General features: G+C 43.0%; 1 protein-coding gene across 1 annotated transcript in view; it reads right to left on the bottom strand.

Moving 5' to 3' along the window:
* Positions 1-460: 460 nt before the first annotated feature.
* Positions 461-17081, bottom strand: part of KLHL2 (kelch like family member 2) — a 68013-nt gene continuing 51392 nt past the window's right edge. The window contains exons 12-15 of the mRNA XM_054989886.1: positions 16818-16946; positions 14972-15112; positions 12490-12633; positions 461-1452 (exon numbers count right to left, since the gene is read on the bottom strand). Of these exons, the coding sequence (XP_054845861.1) occupies positions 1424-1452; positions 12490-12633; positions 14972-15112; positions 16818-16946 (443 nt within the window). The 3' untranslated portion in view covers positions 461-1423. The remainder of the gene's footprint in view (positions 1453-12489; positions 12634-14971; positions 15113-16817; positions 16947-17081) is intronic.

Genomic DNA, 17081 nt, shown 5'->3' with positions numbered 1-17081 from the left:
TATTACACAACATTTCTACCCGTGACTCATGATATCTAAAGGAGTTTTCTGAGATGCTTCTTAGAATTTTCTTGAACATCTCCCAAGGATTGCGACCTAACAGCAACATCAAGTAGCCTTCTTCTAGAACTCAATTGCTGTCAGGAGTTCCCGATGTTCCAAATCCCTGTAGGTTAAAAATAGTATATAAGGCAGAGTAAACCGTTATTCTCTCTCTTCTGCACACTTACTATGTGTTTGCAAATTAGTAGCATTTTACCTTATGATCTCTTCCCACCCAAAAAAGTTTCTACTATCCACATTCCCAGAAATGATTATGCTCTTAAGAACCCAACAATACCCAAAGAAAAACAGGGCCACTTTTCTATTTTCAAGACTGATGCCTTGATTAAACACTAGGCCCAAACATATTTTAGGAAAAACCAAATATGCAAAGTTTTATTAAAGAAAATAGGTCAAAATGACAATAATTTTGGTCATATTTAAAGCATCCAAGACTTAAAATGCCATTTCTTTACAAACATTCACATACAGTATGTAGTTCTCAACAGCAGCACAAATCACATTGAGAGTTTTAAATGCCATGCAAGTAAAATGGAGCTCATACATTCATTAAAAACCTGAAATTATGTTCATGCTTAATATTAAACTTAATGACAGAGTATACATCAAAACCATAACAAAAGAATTTAGTAAACAAAGATCATTGGTAAACAAAAACATTTTGGCATTACACTTGTTCCAGGAGCATTGTATCTCTTCTGTAAGTGGCATTATTGTTAAAGCATTGGTTAATATCAAAATATACACATCTGTTTTACAATATAGTACTGGCATATCTCAATCTACTGTCCCAATTAGAAATAGAATCATCATATTTCAAACAGGTATAAAGGAAAGCTACTTGCACACTTAAAATGCACACAATAGTTATGAAACCAAAGACGATATAGAAAAAAAGCAACCAGGTTCTCATGCCAGTTTGTAGTATTGAGAAGGGATTCAATACATCTTCTGAAAACCTGCAGTTCATGGATATTTCTCTTTTTCCTTTGGAAAAAAGACACATTTACTTTCACCAGGACAAACTATATCTTCCAATTTAAAAAAATCCAGATTCAACCATGAAAGGCATGATTGGTCCTTAAGAAAGAAGTTTTGCCCAGAGATCCAACACATAAGAACGGGAGTCCATACATCTTTGCCGCATCTCCATCAGATTTGGCTTAACGTCTAATAATGCTACACATTGCTTCGACCTAGAATAATCTTCATTTTCATCCTTAATGGTAGGAGATCACAGCTTCCAACATGCTCAATGTGCAGTTATAAGTTGAGAAGTGCTTTGATGCTTATTCACTTCAATTAACTTGTGCTGAAGCTTGCTTTTAGTGCATAATCAAAGTAAAATATTTTCTCCAACTCACAATGGTTTGTCAATAACTGTTACACCTAGGAAGAGAGAAATAAAAGACCAATGAACAATTGAGTTTCTGGTTCTACTCAACTGAAATCCTGCATTATCTAAATCTAGAAAACCACACAGAGTGATGCAAGACTTGGATTGCACAAGTCCAAATTTACTTGGTACGGTGACCCATCCTGGGCTGTCCTAATTATACTCACCCACACCTCTTTTCACTTTTCCACACACTGAACAGCTCCCACCTACTGTCCAGCCTTCTCTCCCCCCACACTTCCACCTAGTATCATAAAGTTAACAATTGCTAGACAACTTCTCTCCCCCACACCCCATTATTGTCTCAACAGGGCTGGCCTGCAAGCTGTTTTCAGAGGCTTCACAAACTACAGGTTGGAAGACACCACGATACACAATGAGCAGCTGCAGCAGCCTGGCCAGACCACACCTGGAAAAGGCAGGGTGGGGCTGCAGACTCTGGGTTAGGTAATCCAGTTGGGGAGCCAATCACATCATCAAGCCCCGCCTGAGGAATGGAGCAACCTGGGAGGCAGCTGCAGCTGAGGCAGGGCTGCAGGACTCTTCAGGTTGAAGGGGAAAGAGGAGGGAAGGAGCGAGAGGATTAAATTGGAAGGGAGACTATTTAAGGAGGATGGTGTATCCCTGCTCAGGCAGCATGCAAGAACAGCGACTACAGAAAGGAGGAGGAATAAGGTTGTGCAACTCAAGAGATTTTGTATCTGTTAGGTAATTTTTGGGGTCCTCTATTGTTTTCCGTAACGTGACTCTTTGTGGTCTAAATTGACTAAAGAACTTATGAATAAAGCTCTTCTCCTTGTGCGCTTATCACTCATTCCGTCCTGCATTTTGGTTATAATAACAAAAAGGCCTTTCTGTGTACAGTCAGTTTGGACTCTTGAGAACAAATGAAGGCTACATGTTTCCTTCCTGCCTCGTTTTCAGCCTTCGGGATGTTCTATCTCAGCAACGTAGAAATAACCACGGAGTCTTTCTAATAATTTGTTACATGACTTAAAAGGAAACATATCTCAACCTGTCAATCTATCATGCTCCAAACATAATGAGACACTCTTTCGATTGTTTATGCTTTCTTGTAATAATTGTCCATACTGTAAGCAACTGTTTTCTTGTATCATGCCTGTGTGATCATATAAGTGTAGGTGCCGCCTGTTCATTGGCATGCTGTAGTAGAGTGTGCATCAAATTTATCTGAGAACTTTTCATAATAAGCCTTTTCTGCTTCTATGAACACCAATTTTGAAGCACTGATTCATTATTCAGATGAGAAAAGGGATACTTTGTAACTGGCAAACAGAGCTAATTAAAGTTTCCCCCAACAGAATCTTAACCTGCCTGGGAACAAAGGCAACTGTATTTGTCATCTGTGTTGGTGGCAAACAGGTCTATTGAAGGTATCCTCAAGTTGTGGAGCACTTGGGAAAAAATGTCCCAATTCAGGTCCCATTCACGTGGAGCCAGAGGAGTACAATTGAGAAAGTCTGCAAATAGATTGTTACCCTAATATGGGGTCTCCTTGTGAGTAGGAGGAATCCACATTCAAGGAGATGCAACAAGAGGAAGTAACTAGGATATCTCCACCAATGCATACCAGGATTATTCCCTTAGAGAACTATCTGAATGAACCAGGCGAGTGCTCTAAAGGAGTGATAAAGGCAAACAAACAGAAAGTCACACACAGCTTACATACAGGGCTAACTAGAAAATCAGGGAGGAAGAGGGAGAGAGACGTTCAGGGTAGTACAACAATTACCAGTCTAGGAGATAGAGGAGAGGAGCAGCGAAGCAACCTGCACTTCATGGCAAGAAGGAGGCTTAAGCAAACTTGAGGGTGCGTGGATGCGTAACAAGACGCACACAATGAACTGAACACATGGGTGGGCAGTCTAAGTATAGTGCAAAACATACCCTGGAGCGAGACTGGCGTCTTGCCTCCAAAACAAAGGCCATAGATCCAGAGGAGTTAGCCGTGTTAGTCTGTAGTAGCAAAATCAAAAAGAGTCCAGTAGCACCTTTAAGACTAACCAATTTTATTGTAGCATAAGCTTTCGAGAATCACAGTTCTCTTCGTCAGATGCATAGTACAGAAACCGTACTCTGTACTATGCATCTGACAAAGAGAACTTGATTCTCGAAAGCTTATGCTACAATAAAATTGGTTAGTCTTAAAGGTGCTACTGGACTCTTTTTGACAAAACAAAGGCTTAATTGCTTGTCCAGAGGTAGGACAATAAGTTGAGAATGGTGTGATATGATTATCTTGAGCTGGGCTATAGGTAAAAATATTGCTTGCACTTAACTGCAGTATAGGGAGGCTATCATGTGTGTTGAATAGCCTTGATGAGGTAAGAGGGAAAGGAAAGGTGGAGGGTGGTGCTGACGGAATTAGGCAGGGGAGTGCTGGGCAGTGTCTGGAACTGCTAGCAAAAGGGTGTTTATGATATCCCATATCCATAAACTGCCTTTCTAGTATAAGAGAGGGGTCTGACTGCCAATGTTCCCTCTAAGCTGTGCAGTGTTGTGAGCTAAAAATCTACTTTGTGAGCTGAAACAACAACTTTCATTAAAGTTTTGAGCACACCTTTTTTTCTAAACAAAATTACAATCTCAAACATACAAACTACAAACTAATTTGTATTGTTTCTCGCTTAGAAGCAACAATGCAAGCAGTCATTCAAACACAGATTCTAAATATCAAACTAAATTACTCTGCAGGTAAAGTCAGTAATACTTCTCCTTCCCAACTATTTGATCTACAAATATAAACATATCTGAGAACTTGTGCATCCCACCCTGGGCACCTGCTAGCCTTCTCTATTCCAACAAGCTTGCAGCAGGTAGGTGGAGAGATTTACAGTATAATCCTGTACAAAGTTACTCCAGTCTAAACTCATTGGTTTCTATCCTCTGTAGAATCCAAAAACAAAAAACATGTAATACATTTTGATTACAATCAAAACAAATTAATCATAAAAATCAGTTGTCCAAGACCATCTAGTCCCATTAGGTGAAAGGGCCTCAAAAATCAGAGTACACTTCTGTATATAAATGGATATATTCCATTTTCATTGCAAAAAGGTTAGTTCGTTGCTACAAAATAAAGCAGTGGCACCTTAAAGACTAGCACATTTATTGCAATATGAGCTTTTGTGAGTCAGTGCTGACTTCTTCAGATATATATGGAAATCAACCTGAGAATCATTCTCATGTTTTTCCACATAATGAATTTGCACTTGAAAGACTCAGACTTCATCCTTGATCTTAATCGCCACCCTGCACAACCTGCTCCATAAGGAGCATTCTAAGTTTGATTTCCACATCTGAAGAAGTGAGCAGTGACTCTCAAAAGCTCATACTGAAATAACAATTAGTCTTTGAGGTGCCACTAGACTTTTGTTTTACATTCAGGCTGACTGGCTGTCTTGTGGCTCAGGTGCAATTCTGACTGGATTTCTCAGCTCAGGCAGTTAGCCATTACCCTATACAAGCACCTGGAAATCTGACACCATACAACATTTGGAACAATTGTGCTTTAGACAATTACAAAATACATAAAAGCTGTCCAAATGCATAGACTTCTATTCTTCTCCATGTCACAAAGAAAATGTGGCTCATCTACTCCTTTCATTTTAGACAGAAGCTGAGGAATGGCAAACCTGGCGCCTTAGCAACTTTGTGCATGCAACTTCAATAGCCTGAGTCCATTTGCCGGTTTTCTGGGGCAAATAAACAAGATCTGCATAGTGTTGCAGCTCAGAGGGATAGGACATACAAACACAGAATTGCAAGCTTTGATTTTTCTTTGGAATATTTATGTACCACCTGTACAGAGAGCTGCTTGAGGTGGCTCACAAACAGAAAACAACATAATTTTTAAGAAGTAAGGATGACAGGAGGAAACATTTCCAGAGTGCTTCGATCTATCAACATTAGGATACTCTAAAAAACATAAAAGCTGTGTCTGAAGTGTCCAGAAACCAGTGGGAGAACACTTCAATCTACCAGGACATTCCATCAAAGACTTAAAGGTCGCTGTAGTTCACCAGAAACCTTTCAAAAACAAAATCCAACGGGAAGCTGCTGAATTGGAATTCATATGCAAATTTGACTCTGTCAAGCTGGGACTGAATAGGGACTATGAATGGTTATCTCATTATCACAGGTAACTGATTTCCTTTACAGAGGCGGGGTCAGGGGGAGTCCAGTGGCACCTGGCGTGGGCTTTCGAGGACCACAGTTCTCTTTGTCAGATGCATCTGGCGGGGAGGACTGTGGTTATCAAGGGCTTGTGCTGCAGTGCTGCTGAACTCTTTTTGATTTTGCTACTACAGACTAACATGGCAAACTCCTTTGAATCTTTATACAAGCGAACTGATCCCCACACCAAAAGGAGCTGTCTGCATCTCCATATCAAAGGAGTTGTTTACATCCCCCCTCTCCTCCTTCCCCCCTTCCCCCCCTCTCCTCCTCTATATTTGGCCAGTTTCCTTCTGCCCTCCATGCATCTGACAAAGAGAACGTGATTCTCGAAAGCTTATGCTACAATAAAATTGGTTAGTCTTAAAGGTGCTACTGGACTCTTTTTGATTTTGCTACTACAGACTAACATGGCTAACTCCTCTGGATTTTAGATGGAGATGCTCAGCTTGCCAAGACAAGGCAGCTAGATCCAGTTCTTGACCGAGTCTGCATTTCAGGCTGTAAAAGCCACTTTGGAAGAGCCCTCAAAAAGGAGGCCTCATCAATGGTAAAGTCCAACCAGCCTCCTTCAGCACCGCAATGGTCTTCTCCTCATCTGGCTGTCAGCAGGCATGATGAGCACCTGGCCCAGCTCTCTGCCCTCCTTCCCCTCTTCGTCCTTCTTTATGGCCTCCTATTGCACCAAGGCCAAGTTAAATGACATCTTCACCATGGCAGCAGCTGAGGTACCTCCTCTCCTCTCCGGGGCTGAGGGGATCCCAGCAGGGTCAGGATGGGCCCCATCACTCGGCTCTTCTCTGTTCCCCAGCTAGAGAGCTGGCAGCAACTGGAGTCACTATCTGACTCCCCCGAGGGCTAAGCCAGTCACAGCCGGGAAGGAAGGAGAGAAGCGGGACAGGGCTCCATCCCTGCTCCATCCCTATTGGGCCCACCTGCTGGCACTGGCTGAGTGGGAGAGTGGGGCCACCTGAGAGTTAATACCTGTGAGCTACAGCTGAGAATCTGTGAGCAGAGGAGTCACAATCTGTGAGCAATTGCTCACGTGCTCACATTAGCGGGAACACTGCTGACTGCTAACAATTGCTGGTACCTGGACAGCCTGGATGATGGCTTGATTATGAATACACCATTCCCATATTTGGGTTGCAAGATGGCACAGTCAGTAAGGCTGTGCTTTCTTGTTTGATTAACACATGGGTATGAGATTGTTAATCCCCAATTAGAGATTTTTTCCTATCGCATGAGACTGAAGGGGAAGCAACCATAGGTAAACTGCCTTCAGTTCCAGTATGTTTATGCAGGATACTTTGGAGCAGACACTCTGATCGAAACACGCTCCTCATGAACACCCAAAACTCAGTCACCCCAAACTGACCGAGAAGTGTCTGCGGTAGGTGGATGGTTGAAGGATACCCCTACCTGGAATTTAAAACATTGTGTTAATCAATGTACTGAATGGAGTACTTGTCCTAGGATAGTCTTTTTGACTGGGAAAGACAATAGAGATTGAATACCCTGAGAAACCACAGAGTATGTGCGCGAATATAACCTTGCATATGGCACCACTGCCGTGATGGAGGGCATTACACCTAGAAACCTCTGAATATAGAAGGCTGGCTATAACTGCAGCTGCCAACAACTTAGTATTGTCAACCAAATGATATGGACTATTCTTGTGGAAAAGCCTTTCTAAGGAGAAGCCTACCCTGCCTTGGATAGCCCAGGTGCACCTGATCTCATCAGATCTCAGAAGCTCAGCAAGGCCAGCCTTGGTTAGTGATTGGATGGGAGACCACCAATGAAGATCAGGGTTGCAGAGGCAGGCACTGAGAAACCACTTCTGTTAGTCTCTTGCCTTGAAAACCCGCCAGCTGACCATAAGTCAGCTATGACTTGAGGGTACTCTCCACTACCACAAGGAGGACTCTCAGACAGGTCCAATAAAATTACCCTCTGTGAGGGTCCTGATCTGGACTTTTTAAAGTTGACTTGCAGGTGTAGTGCTTTGAGCATATGACGATCTCATAGATGTCCGAACGCAATTTAGATTTGGTATCTGATCAACCGGTTGTGGAGGTATGGATAAATTTCATACCCAAACATGCGTAGATAAGCCACCGCAACAGTCACCACTTGGGTGAATTCTTTGGGAGTTGTTGCTAGCCTGAAGGACAACTCCCCTTAGGTTTCAAATCCTTGCAGATGCAGGTTGTGGCACTGAAGGCAAAGATATTTTGGTGCTTTAGTCTGATTTTTTACACAGAAGCATCTAGCAAGTCCAGACTTACAAACAATTCACCCTGCTGTAGTACAGGAAGGACATCAAAGATGGACTACATTCTGAACTTCTTTATTGACAGGAAATCACTGAGATTTCTCAGATTGAGAAATGCTTGTAATTCCTCACCCCTCTTTTGTTTACTAGAAAGTTTCTGACATAGAAACCTTGGTGCTGTTCCTTCAGACATCCTTGGTACTGCTTCATTGTGTTGGAGAACCTCTGCAAGAAGTTGGGGGAATGGGGGCTGGAGGATTTGAAACCAGAGGGGAGTTGCTGGTGTTTGAAACTGCACGGCATACCCCCCCCCCCTTTGAGACTACAGTAAGGATGCACTGGTCTTGACAAATTTCCTGCCAATTTATGCAGGAAAGATTTTTCTTTTCTGTCTGTAAGTTTGGAGTGTGGGCTGTAATGACCAGAAACCCAATTTAGTGGTATGGGTTGGAGGAGTCCCTTGAAAATGGCAGGGAGCTGGAGCCAAGGACAACTTGGCCAACTCTGATGATTTTTCAGAATGCTTATGTTTTTGCTGAGCCTTTTTTGCTGGCTGCTCTAAGACAGTATGTCTGGGGGACAATGGAGTGACAACCCAGGGGCTTAGTTGGAGCCATAGCTAGAACTGAAGGGCCCAGAAATGATCTTGGAATCCATGCCAATTGGATCCCTCTGTCTGAAATGGGGAGCAGTGTTATACTCAGACAATTTTCCAAAGCTCTGCCAAAAAGGCCTTTTCCCAGAAAGCAGCCATTAAGCATAAGGCTTGATCATGCCGTGTTTTTGGCATCGATTGTCTACATACAGGGCACTTGGAAATGTGTTCCTTGTTAAGGCATGGTAGACACAGGGTGTGATTGTCAGTGTGAGGGGATTTTGCCCAACAGGACGAATAGTTTCTGAAAAAAGTATCTGGGGCCATATTTTGTGAGGCCTAGATCTGTAATAAAAATCTTGTAAGTTTGTTAAGGTTTTTTTTTTTTAAATGTAGACCAATTTTCATCTTTTTACGTTTTACAGTGAGGGATTTCTGCCCCATAGGACATGCAATTCTTGGAAAGAGTGTTTGAGGCCATATTTTTTTGTGGGATGACTTTATTATATAAATCTTCCAAGGTTTTTCTTCAGGTAATGACTAATTCTAGATTTTTTAGAATTTTTGTTTAATTCCTTTTTTCTCATCAGAAAGGTGTTTCAGTGAAGTTACGCGAAAGGAAACCTCTTGGTGACAGAGAACGAACTGAGGGAAGGACCCTTCTCCCTCGCTTGATCATGCTGGGAAAGACAGGAAGCAGTGTGGAGGATAGGAAAGAGAAGCCCTCTGGTCTTTTTGAGCTTCAGAAACTTCTCTGCAGCAGGCCTGAGCATAGAATCATAGAATCACAAGGTTGGAAGGGATCTATAGAGTCATCTAGTCCAACCCCCTCCACAATGCAGGAAATTCACAAATTCATCCCCACCCCCACCCCACAGTGACCTTTACTCCATGCCCAGAAGATGGCAAATCACCATCAGGATCCCTAGGGGAAATTTGGCCTGGGGAAAATTGCTACCTGACCCCAAGGTTGCAATCTAAATAACCCTGGGCATATAAGAAGGGGCCACAAGAACTAAGCTCTGATGTAACCCTTCTTGCCCTCCCTCTCATGATCTGCCTAGGTTCACAGAATCAGCATTGCTGTCAGATGGCCATCCAGCTTCTGCTTAAAAACCTCCAAAGAGGGAGAGCCCACCACCTCCCGAGGAAGTCTGTTCCACTGAGGGACTGCTCTAACTTTCAGGAAGTTCTTCCTAATGTTTAGCCGAAAACTCTTTTGATTTAATTTTAAGCTGTTGGTTCTGGTCCAACCTTCTGGGGTAGTGGAAAACAACTCTGCGTCTTCCTCTATACGACAGCCCTTCAAGTACTTCAGTCATCTCCTCTCCAGGTTAAACATACTGAGCTCCTTCAACCTTTCCTCAGAAGACTTGGTCTCCAGACCCCTCACTATCTTCATTTCCCTCTTCTGGATACGTTCTAGCTTTGTTTATATCCTTCTGAAAATGCAGTGCCCAAAACTGAACATAATACTCTAGGTGAGGTCTAACCAGAGCAGAGTAACCAGAGCATGCACAGTACCCATGTGGGAATGCACCGGTACCACAATGATGAAAACAACAACAATATTTCTAGTTGCTGTGGAGAACACACCCTAATTTAAACATACTTTAATAAAACTCTTTGTCCCTGTAAGCCATCACTAACAAGTTCATTTATTCATTTAAAATATTTCTGTGCTGCCTCTTTAGAGTAGTGTTTGAGGCAGCTTATAATAAAAACCAGAGTATAAAAAAAAGCTAGCCATTCGATATAAGCAGCATCAAATATTCATAGAACACAAGCAAATGATTAAAAATGATTTTAAAAATCCTAATAAAAGCCTGGGTAAAAGGATGTGTTTTATACTGGTGCCTAAAAGAAAATATAGTAGGCACCAGTTGAGCTTGAAGGGGGAAGGTGTTTCAAAGGCAAGGGGCCACCACAGAAAATGCTCTGTCTCTAGTTGCCGCCTGCCTCACCTCTGAAGGCAGGGCCATATAAAGCAGGGCTTGAGATCTTATTGAGAGCTGGATAATATGTAGGGTTGCCAGGGGCCAAAGCGGGGTGCACATGCAAAATGCACACATGAACTGCGCTACCTCATCGTACCAGAAAAGGACATTTTCCAGCACAATGGAGTTGCTGCGGAGCATACAAAACCAAGCTCAACAAAAAAAAAATTGCTTCCAAATGGGTGATTTTTACTGAACTGGGCTTCAGTGCACCCCACAGCTTCTCCATTGCCAGCACGATGGGGGAGCATGTGAGCATGTGCATATACTCCTTTGCAGGGCTTTTTTTCTGGGAAAAGAGGTGATGGAACTCAGGACCGTGCAGTGACATCACTTTGGGTCAGCTGGAACAAGGGGGGAGTTTTTAAAAGTTTAAATCGCCCTCGGCGAAAATGGTCAGCCAGCGGCGCGGAGGGCAATCTAAACTCCCCTCTGTCTGGAGATCAGGGGGCAGGGCCACTAGCCATGTGACCATTTTCAAGTGGTGCCGGAACTCTGTTCCACCATGTTCCCTCTGAAAAAAAGCCCTGCTCCTTTGTCCCATCCCTGGCAAGGGGATGGCAAATCTAATGGTATGGGAGGAGCCAGTCCTTCAAGTACCCTGGCCTCAAGATTTTCAGGGCTTTCATGGTTCAGTTATCTTTAATATATTCTACTAGCACTGAACTGTTCAGAACTCTGATGCCTTCCAGGTCACAGGATTACAGTATTTGTACAAAGAAGAGCCATCTTTCTCATGGAATGTTGTTTTACTGAAAGGAACTGCTCATGAAAAAGCCCACTTGAGCATAGATAACTGTGTATCAGTTGTACAGAAGCACAGCCTCCATCCGTGGCTTTCTGGCAGGCTCCTTTGCCTTCAGCAGCTTCATGACAAGCAGATATTTGGTAGGCGAGGTTTCCCCATCATTTAGGAGGAGCCGTTGGGAGGAAAACAGCACCTGCTGAGTTTGATTACCACACAGCCATTTAGCATAGGGGGCTTATCAGAAAGAGCTAGGCCACGCTACTTAACCCAACGAGGATGCCATTCTGGGATTTGCTACAGAAGATAACATTTGAGGATTAGCACACGAATGAAGCAACCAGTATTGCATCATGAAGATGATCTCCCTCTTCCACTGTACCTGTCTTCCAAACATTTTTACAAACCATTCAGCTCCATATAGGTGTTTGAGACATAAGTTTTTCATTTCACTATTTATTACAGCTTAGCTGTTTTACCAGACTTTTGGAAGGCGAGGTTCTTGTCAAAAGCGTCCATTTTAACCCCCAATGCAATCTTGACCTGGGATCAACTTCTGTTCTCCCTGACTTTATGTTAGCCTGTAAACAAGCTTTGGCCCATTACCACGATGAAGACAGGAGAACTAGCAAAGCAAGCAGGCTATACTGAGCTTTTTCCACTATTGGGTTCTAAGACCATTAATTAAGTTGCTCAACCAACATAACTATATTAGCATTTTCCATAACATTACATGCACAAAAAAGAAAAAAAGAAAAAGAACTCTACCAAACCCCAGATTTCATAGATTAGGACCAGGACTGCTTCCACCTCAGAACAAGGAGACCTCCTTTCTTTTCCCTTTTTTGTACATTCACAGGACCTTAAACTGCCTCCCTTCATCCCTTTTGGCCAGCCAGAAAACACACCTAACTCACCTGTCCCAGCCTGGAAAGAAAAGAACCTTTTGTTTTTGACTTGTGACTCCGGCCCTATATAAACTGAGCTTTTCCCTTGTAGTGCGGCCCTCAGGCGCAGAGTAGTTTCAGTGTTCCCTGCTGTTCCTCTTTTAAAAATTACATTAACATAAATATTTGGCCTCTGGACAACATTAATCTAATCCAATCTAATTAATCTAATCTACTCTTATTCATCCCCCAAAGGATTTTGGACTAATATTTACTATCTTGTTACAAGTTCTCCATCACCTCCAAACTCTTAACATTGGTTTAGTGTTACCTGCATAGCTCCTTCCTGTACTCATACAGGATGATACAACAGTCCACTTATCTGTGGTGGGGTTATAATATTCCACAGTTGCCAAGTTACAGGAACCATCATCTCCTCCAACTACATATAAGAGCCCATTCACAGCACAAACTCCTAAGACAAAATAGGGGAGAAAAAAAAGAGAAAATAGTATCATCAACCTGCTTTCCTAGCTAGCTGAAGGCATCAGTGGAAAGGCTCTCTAGGTTCTCTGTTTATTATAACTCAAAGAAATGAGAAGTTACTCACTGGTTATGACAGAGACATGCAGGCCTTTCCTAAAGTATTCGTTAGTTAAATACATTTTTATCCTGCCCTTCCTCCACGGAGTTCACAGCAGCGTACATCATTCTCCTCTCTTCCACTTTATCCTCACAACTACCCTGTGAGGTAGGTTAGACTAAAAAAGTGACTAGCCCAAGCTTCACGGCAGAGCAGGGATTTGAATCTGAGTCGCCCAAATTCTACTCTGTCACTCTAACCAATGTGTAAACATTTGGGCTACTGAGTTTTTCCTGGCTTTCAGAACCACAAAATTTTGTTACTGGGAAAGTTAATGGCATCACATCTTTTGCTATTTCATAGTTATGAGGAACGTAGTTTCAGGAATGCCAGCGCGTGTACCGAATAGTGCAAGTGCTGTGCAATACAATTACTTCTCAACCGCCTCCTCGTCGGTTGTCATCAGTACAATTTAATTATATTTTTCATCATGCGGCCATGCGTTACCACAGCACTGGAGCATTCAACCGCTCACTAATTTTAAAAGATGGATTAGCAAGTCTCCTCCACCCTTCCATTTCAGTACTCTACTTCTGTTTAGAACGTCTTTGCTGGCTGCACTCCTTGTCTCTGATCAAAGCCAAGCACAGCAGTGGTTATGCAGGCCAGATTCCAAAGGTTCCAAACAGCAACAAGGCTCATGGCAGCAGGGATATCAATACTGGTGGTGCAATCAATCCAAAGTTCAACATCAAAAAACTTTATTTTTTAAAAAGTGTCCAGAAAAACCTTGCATTGAATTGATAACCTGTTCAGCACAGAGGGTCCTGTTGGAAGGTTAATCTGCTGGATAGTTTCATCTACAGAATAAAATTACACGCATGCCACTTTCCAACACATGACAGTTAACTATGCTTGATACACAGTGGAGTTGCATGCGTTTTACAGCACGTGATTATTTGAAAAGATTTACCTTTCATATTACCTGGCAGCCCTCCAATATGTGAAAATACTTACCTTTCCTTTAAGTATTAAGACCTTGACAGATGTGCATGCACGCCATCAAGTTGCAATTGTCTTATGGCAACCCCAATAAGAGGCTCTGAAGGCAAGTAAGAAGCAGAGGTGGTTTACCAGTGCCTTCCGCTGCAGAGTCTTCCTTGATGGTCACCATCCAAGTACTGACCCTGCTTAGTTTCCGAGATCTGACAAGATCATACTATATTTATTCTGTCTTCCATCCCTCTGTGCCTGTATTATGTGCTAATCAATATAGTACATCACTGTTTAACAGGGCTGGATCTAGGGTTGCCGACGCCCGGGGCAACCCCTCTCGCGTGTGCGTGCTCCCGGCGCTGTGTGATGATGTCATTTTGGTTAGAGTGACAGAGTAGAATTTGGGCGACCCAGATTCAAATCCCTGCTCTGCCGTGAAGCTTGGGCTAGTCACTTTTTTAGTCTAACCTACCTCACAGGGTAGTTGTGAGGATAAAGTGGAAGAGAGGAGAATGATGTACGCTGCTGTGAGCTCCGTGGAGGAAGGGCAGGATAAAAATGTATTTAACGAATACTTTAGGGGCTTTTTGCCTGCAGGGCAGGCGAAAGGCACCGCGGGAGGCTGCGAGGCTGCCCGTGCTGCCGCCTGCGCATTCTGGCAGTTGCTCCCGGTGCCCCCTCCCTGGCGGCGCTAGGGGCAGACTACCCCCCCCGCCCCCCCTCGATCCGGCCCTGCTGTTTAAACAAAGATGAAAATCTAGACGGGTACAAATTTGACAAAGCCTAAAGAATACTATGACTGCTCCTGAAATGGAACAGGATAGCCCATTAATACAAGGTTTTGGCTTCTATATAAAAGCACATATATTGCAAAGCTTAGGAAACATACTTGGGTAAGACAAAAATGAAAGTGCTGAGGGGTATAATGGCGATGAACTGGTACAGATACAAAGCTTAGGAGATGTGCATGTTTAGTCTTATGGGCAAGGGCATTTTTACTCATGCCAGCATTTTCAAATACATCTCTGATAATCATATTCTCACTCTCTCTAACTATGAGGAATGGAAACTTTATTTAATAAGAATGAAGCTGTGTTCTCAGTATTGCAAAACCCCATACGCTACACAAACATGCCTTTGGATCTGGGTGAGCACAGACTGCCCACCATGGAAGCAGTGTTTTGTTCACACTTTCTAATAGTATATCCAGCTGCTTTTGAAACGTAATATTTACCTGCATTTCTTCTGCACATATTCATATCTGCAACCTGTTTCCATGCATTGATAGCGGGATCATACACTTCAACACTTTTTCTAACTAGAGGACCATCATGGCCCCCTACTGCATACAATAAGTTGTTCAAGACACCAACACCTGCAAATAAAAGCAATATATAACTAGTCAGTGTTAATGTGAAGTGGCCTCAATAGCTACTTTCGTAGTGCTGTCAAGCACAGATTTGAAACACTGTATACATCTCATACTGACAGAGACCAGTTCATATTTAATATGTCCACATGCTTTGTTAAAGCACCACCAAGCTCTAGTACTCCTTACAACCCTGAAAGGTAGGCCATTATTATCTGCATACTGGGTGCTGAGGCAGACAGCACGAGCTGTCAAAGACTATCTAGTGAGGCAAAAGCAAACTGAGCCAGTGACTTTCAGATTTGTAACTTCAGAGTCTTACTGCCCAATCATCACAAAACTCTTGGCACATCACAGGCACTGCTAGCTGGCTGTCCTGCCAAGGGGGAGTATAAAGTGCAGAGAGCATAGCAACCCTGCCATCCAACAAGCTGGAGACAGCTAAACATCACACAGTAATACAGCCCCACCCCCTGACTTCTAGCCACCATCACTGCATATACATACAACATAGTAGAAGAGGAACAGCAGCACCAGCCACTGGAAGAAACCGAGTGGTGTGTGCAGAAGAAGCTTCGTGACGGAGATACTCCAGGGACCTCTGCAGAGGTGAGTTTGAGTCTCCTCATATAACCTTCTGCTGGGATATGCCACCATAAGGCTTAGTTCGCTGCCATCTAGAGACCTTTTGGAGTTGGTGCTTAGGATTGTGCTGTTCGTTACTTTGCTCTAGCAAAACACCCTTTCACTGCCTTTTGTCCTTGCACAGTAAGCACCATTAGAAAGTGCATATCTCAAGCACACACTGAATCTGTGGTGCAGAACTCTCGATGAACAGGGGCAATTCAACGAGAAGGGATGGGCTGGATCCTAAGGAAGGGCAAGCAGGAGGAGCTCATTGAGACAGGTCTTCCCTCGTCTGCTCCCAGCATGCCCCCAAAACCTTCTGCTGAGGGTTGGGGGGGGCACACAAAATGCATTGCAGTACTGGGGGGATGGGGCTGAAGGGCGTAATTTCCTCTTTTTCCACTAACAGAAGGAGGAGGGTGGTTTTACCCATTTCCTCCTCTCCACCGCAGCCCTCCATTCCATGGCACCAACTGAAGATTTTTAGGAGAGACCTGCCTCTGTTACGGCCTTTCCCATAACTGTAGCACAGAACTCAAGTTGGAAATTGAAGAACAGCATAGAAAGGACAGGTAAAGGAGCAGTTCTAAAGCACGCTGCAACGTCCTGGGGTAATCCAAGAAATTGATTGCACTCCTCCTGGTCTGTGCCTCTGCAACTCCTTGAATGGGTAGGTTCCACTCTTACTTGCATGCAGTAATTAGGAGCAAAGCTAACATTTAATAATTCTAGGCACAGAACCAAAAATCGTGTGACACCTTATAGGCAAATAGATTTATCATGTTTATTTTTTCAGAGGGTTAACAGCATGCATTCTGACTCATAAAAGTTTATGCCACAATGAATTCATTCACCTTTACAGTGTAACAAGACTCTGTTGCTCAGTTCAGATGTCACGTGGAGCTGTAACTAACTATAATTAGTATGACTGAATGCAGGCCACTCCATCAATTATGGTTAAGTTTAGGGTTCAAACCAGGATTTAAGTTCATTTATATTAACCATAGTTAGTCTTAATTATAGTTTCACATTATACCTGTATTCAGACATCCTTGCTTAATCCTGGCTTGTTTTGGTTGCTCACCTGCTCCACTACGCCTAGTGCCCATTTCTGCAACATAGGTCCATTCATTTGAACTATAATTATAGCACTCCACTGTACTAAGGCACTGACGTGATGCGCCATCATAGCCACCAACTGCATACAGCATACCTGAAAACAGGATTCATAAATTCAGTACACTGACATAAGATACAGGTAGAATATTCTATCTTGGAACTCTAGAGCAGTTTACATTTGTTAACACTGAGGATTAAAACCTCAAATCCTGTATCACAATTTAACTAG

This window comes from Eublepharis macularius, chromosome 10 (genome assembly GCF_028583425.1).
Source record: "Eublepharis macularius isolate TG4126 chromosome 10, MPM_Emac_v1.0, whole genome shotgun sequence".
Lineage (NCBI taxonomy): Eukaryota > Metazoa > Chordata > Lepidosauria > Squamata > Eublepharidae > Eublepharis > Eublepharis macularius.
The sequence above is the reverse complement of the archived record's forward strand: the minus strand, read 5'-3'. Positions and strand labels throughout refer to the sequence as shown.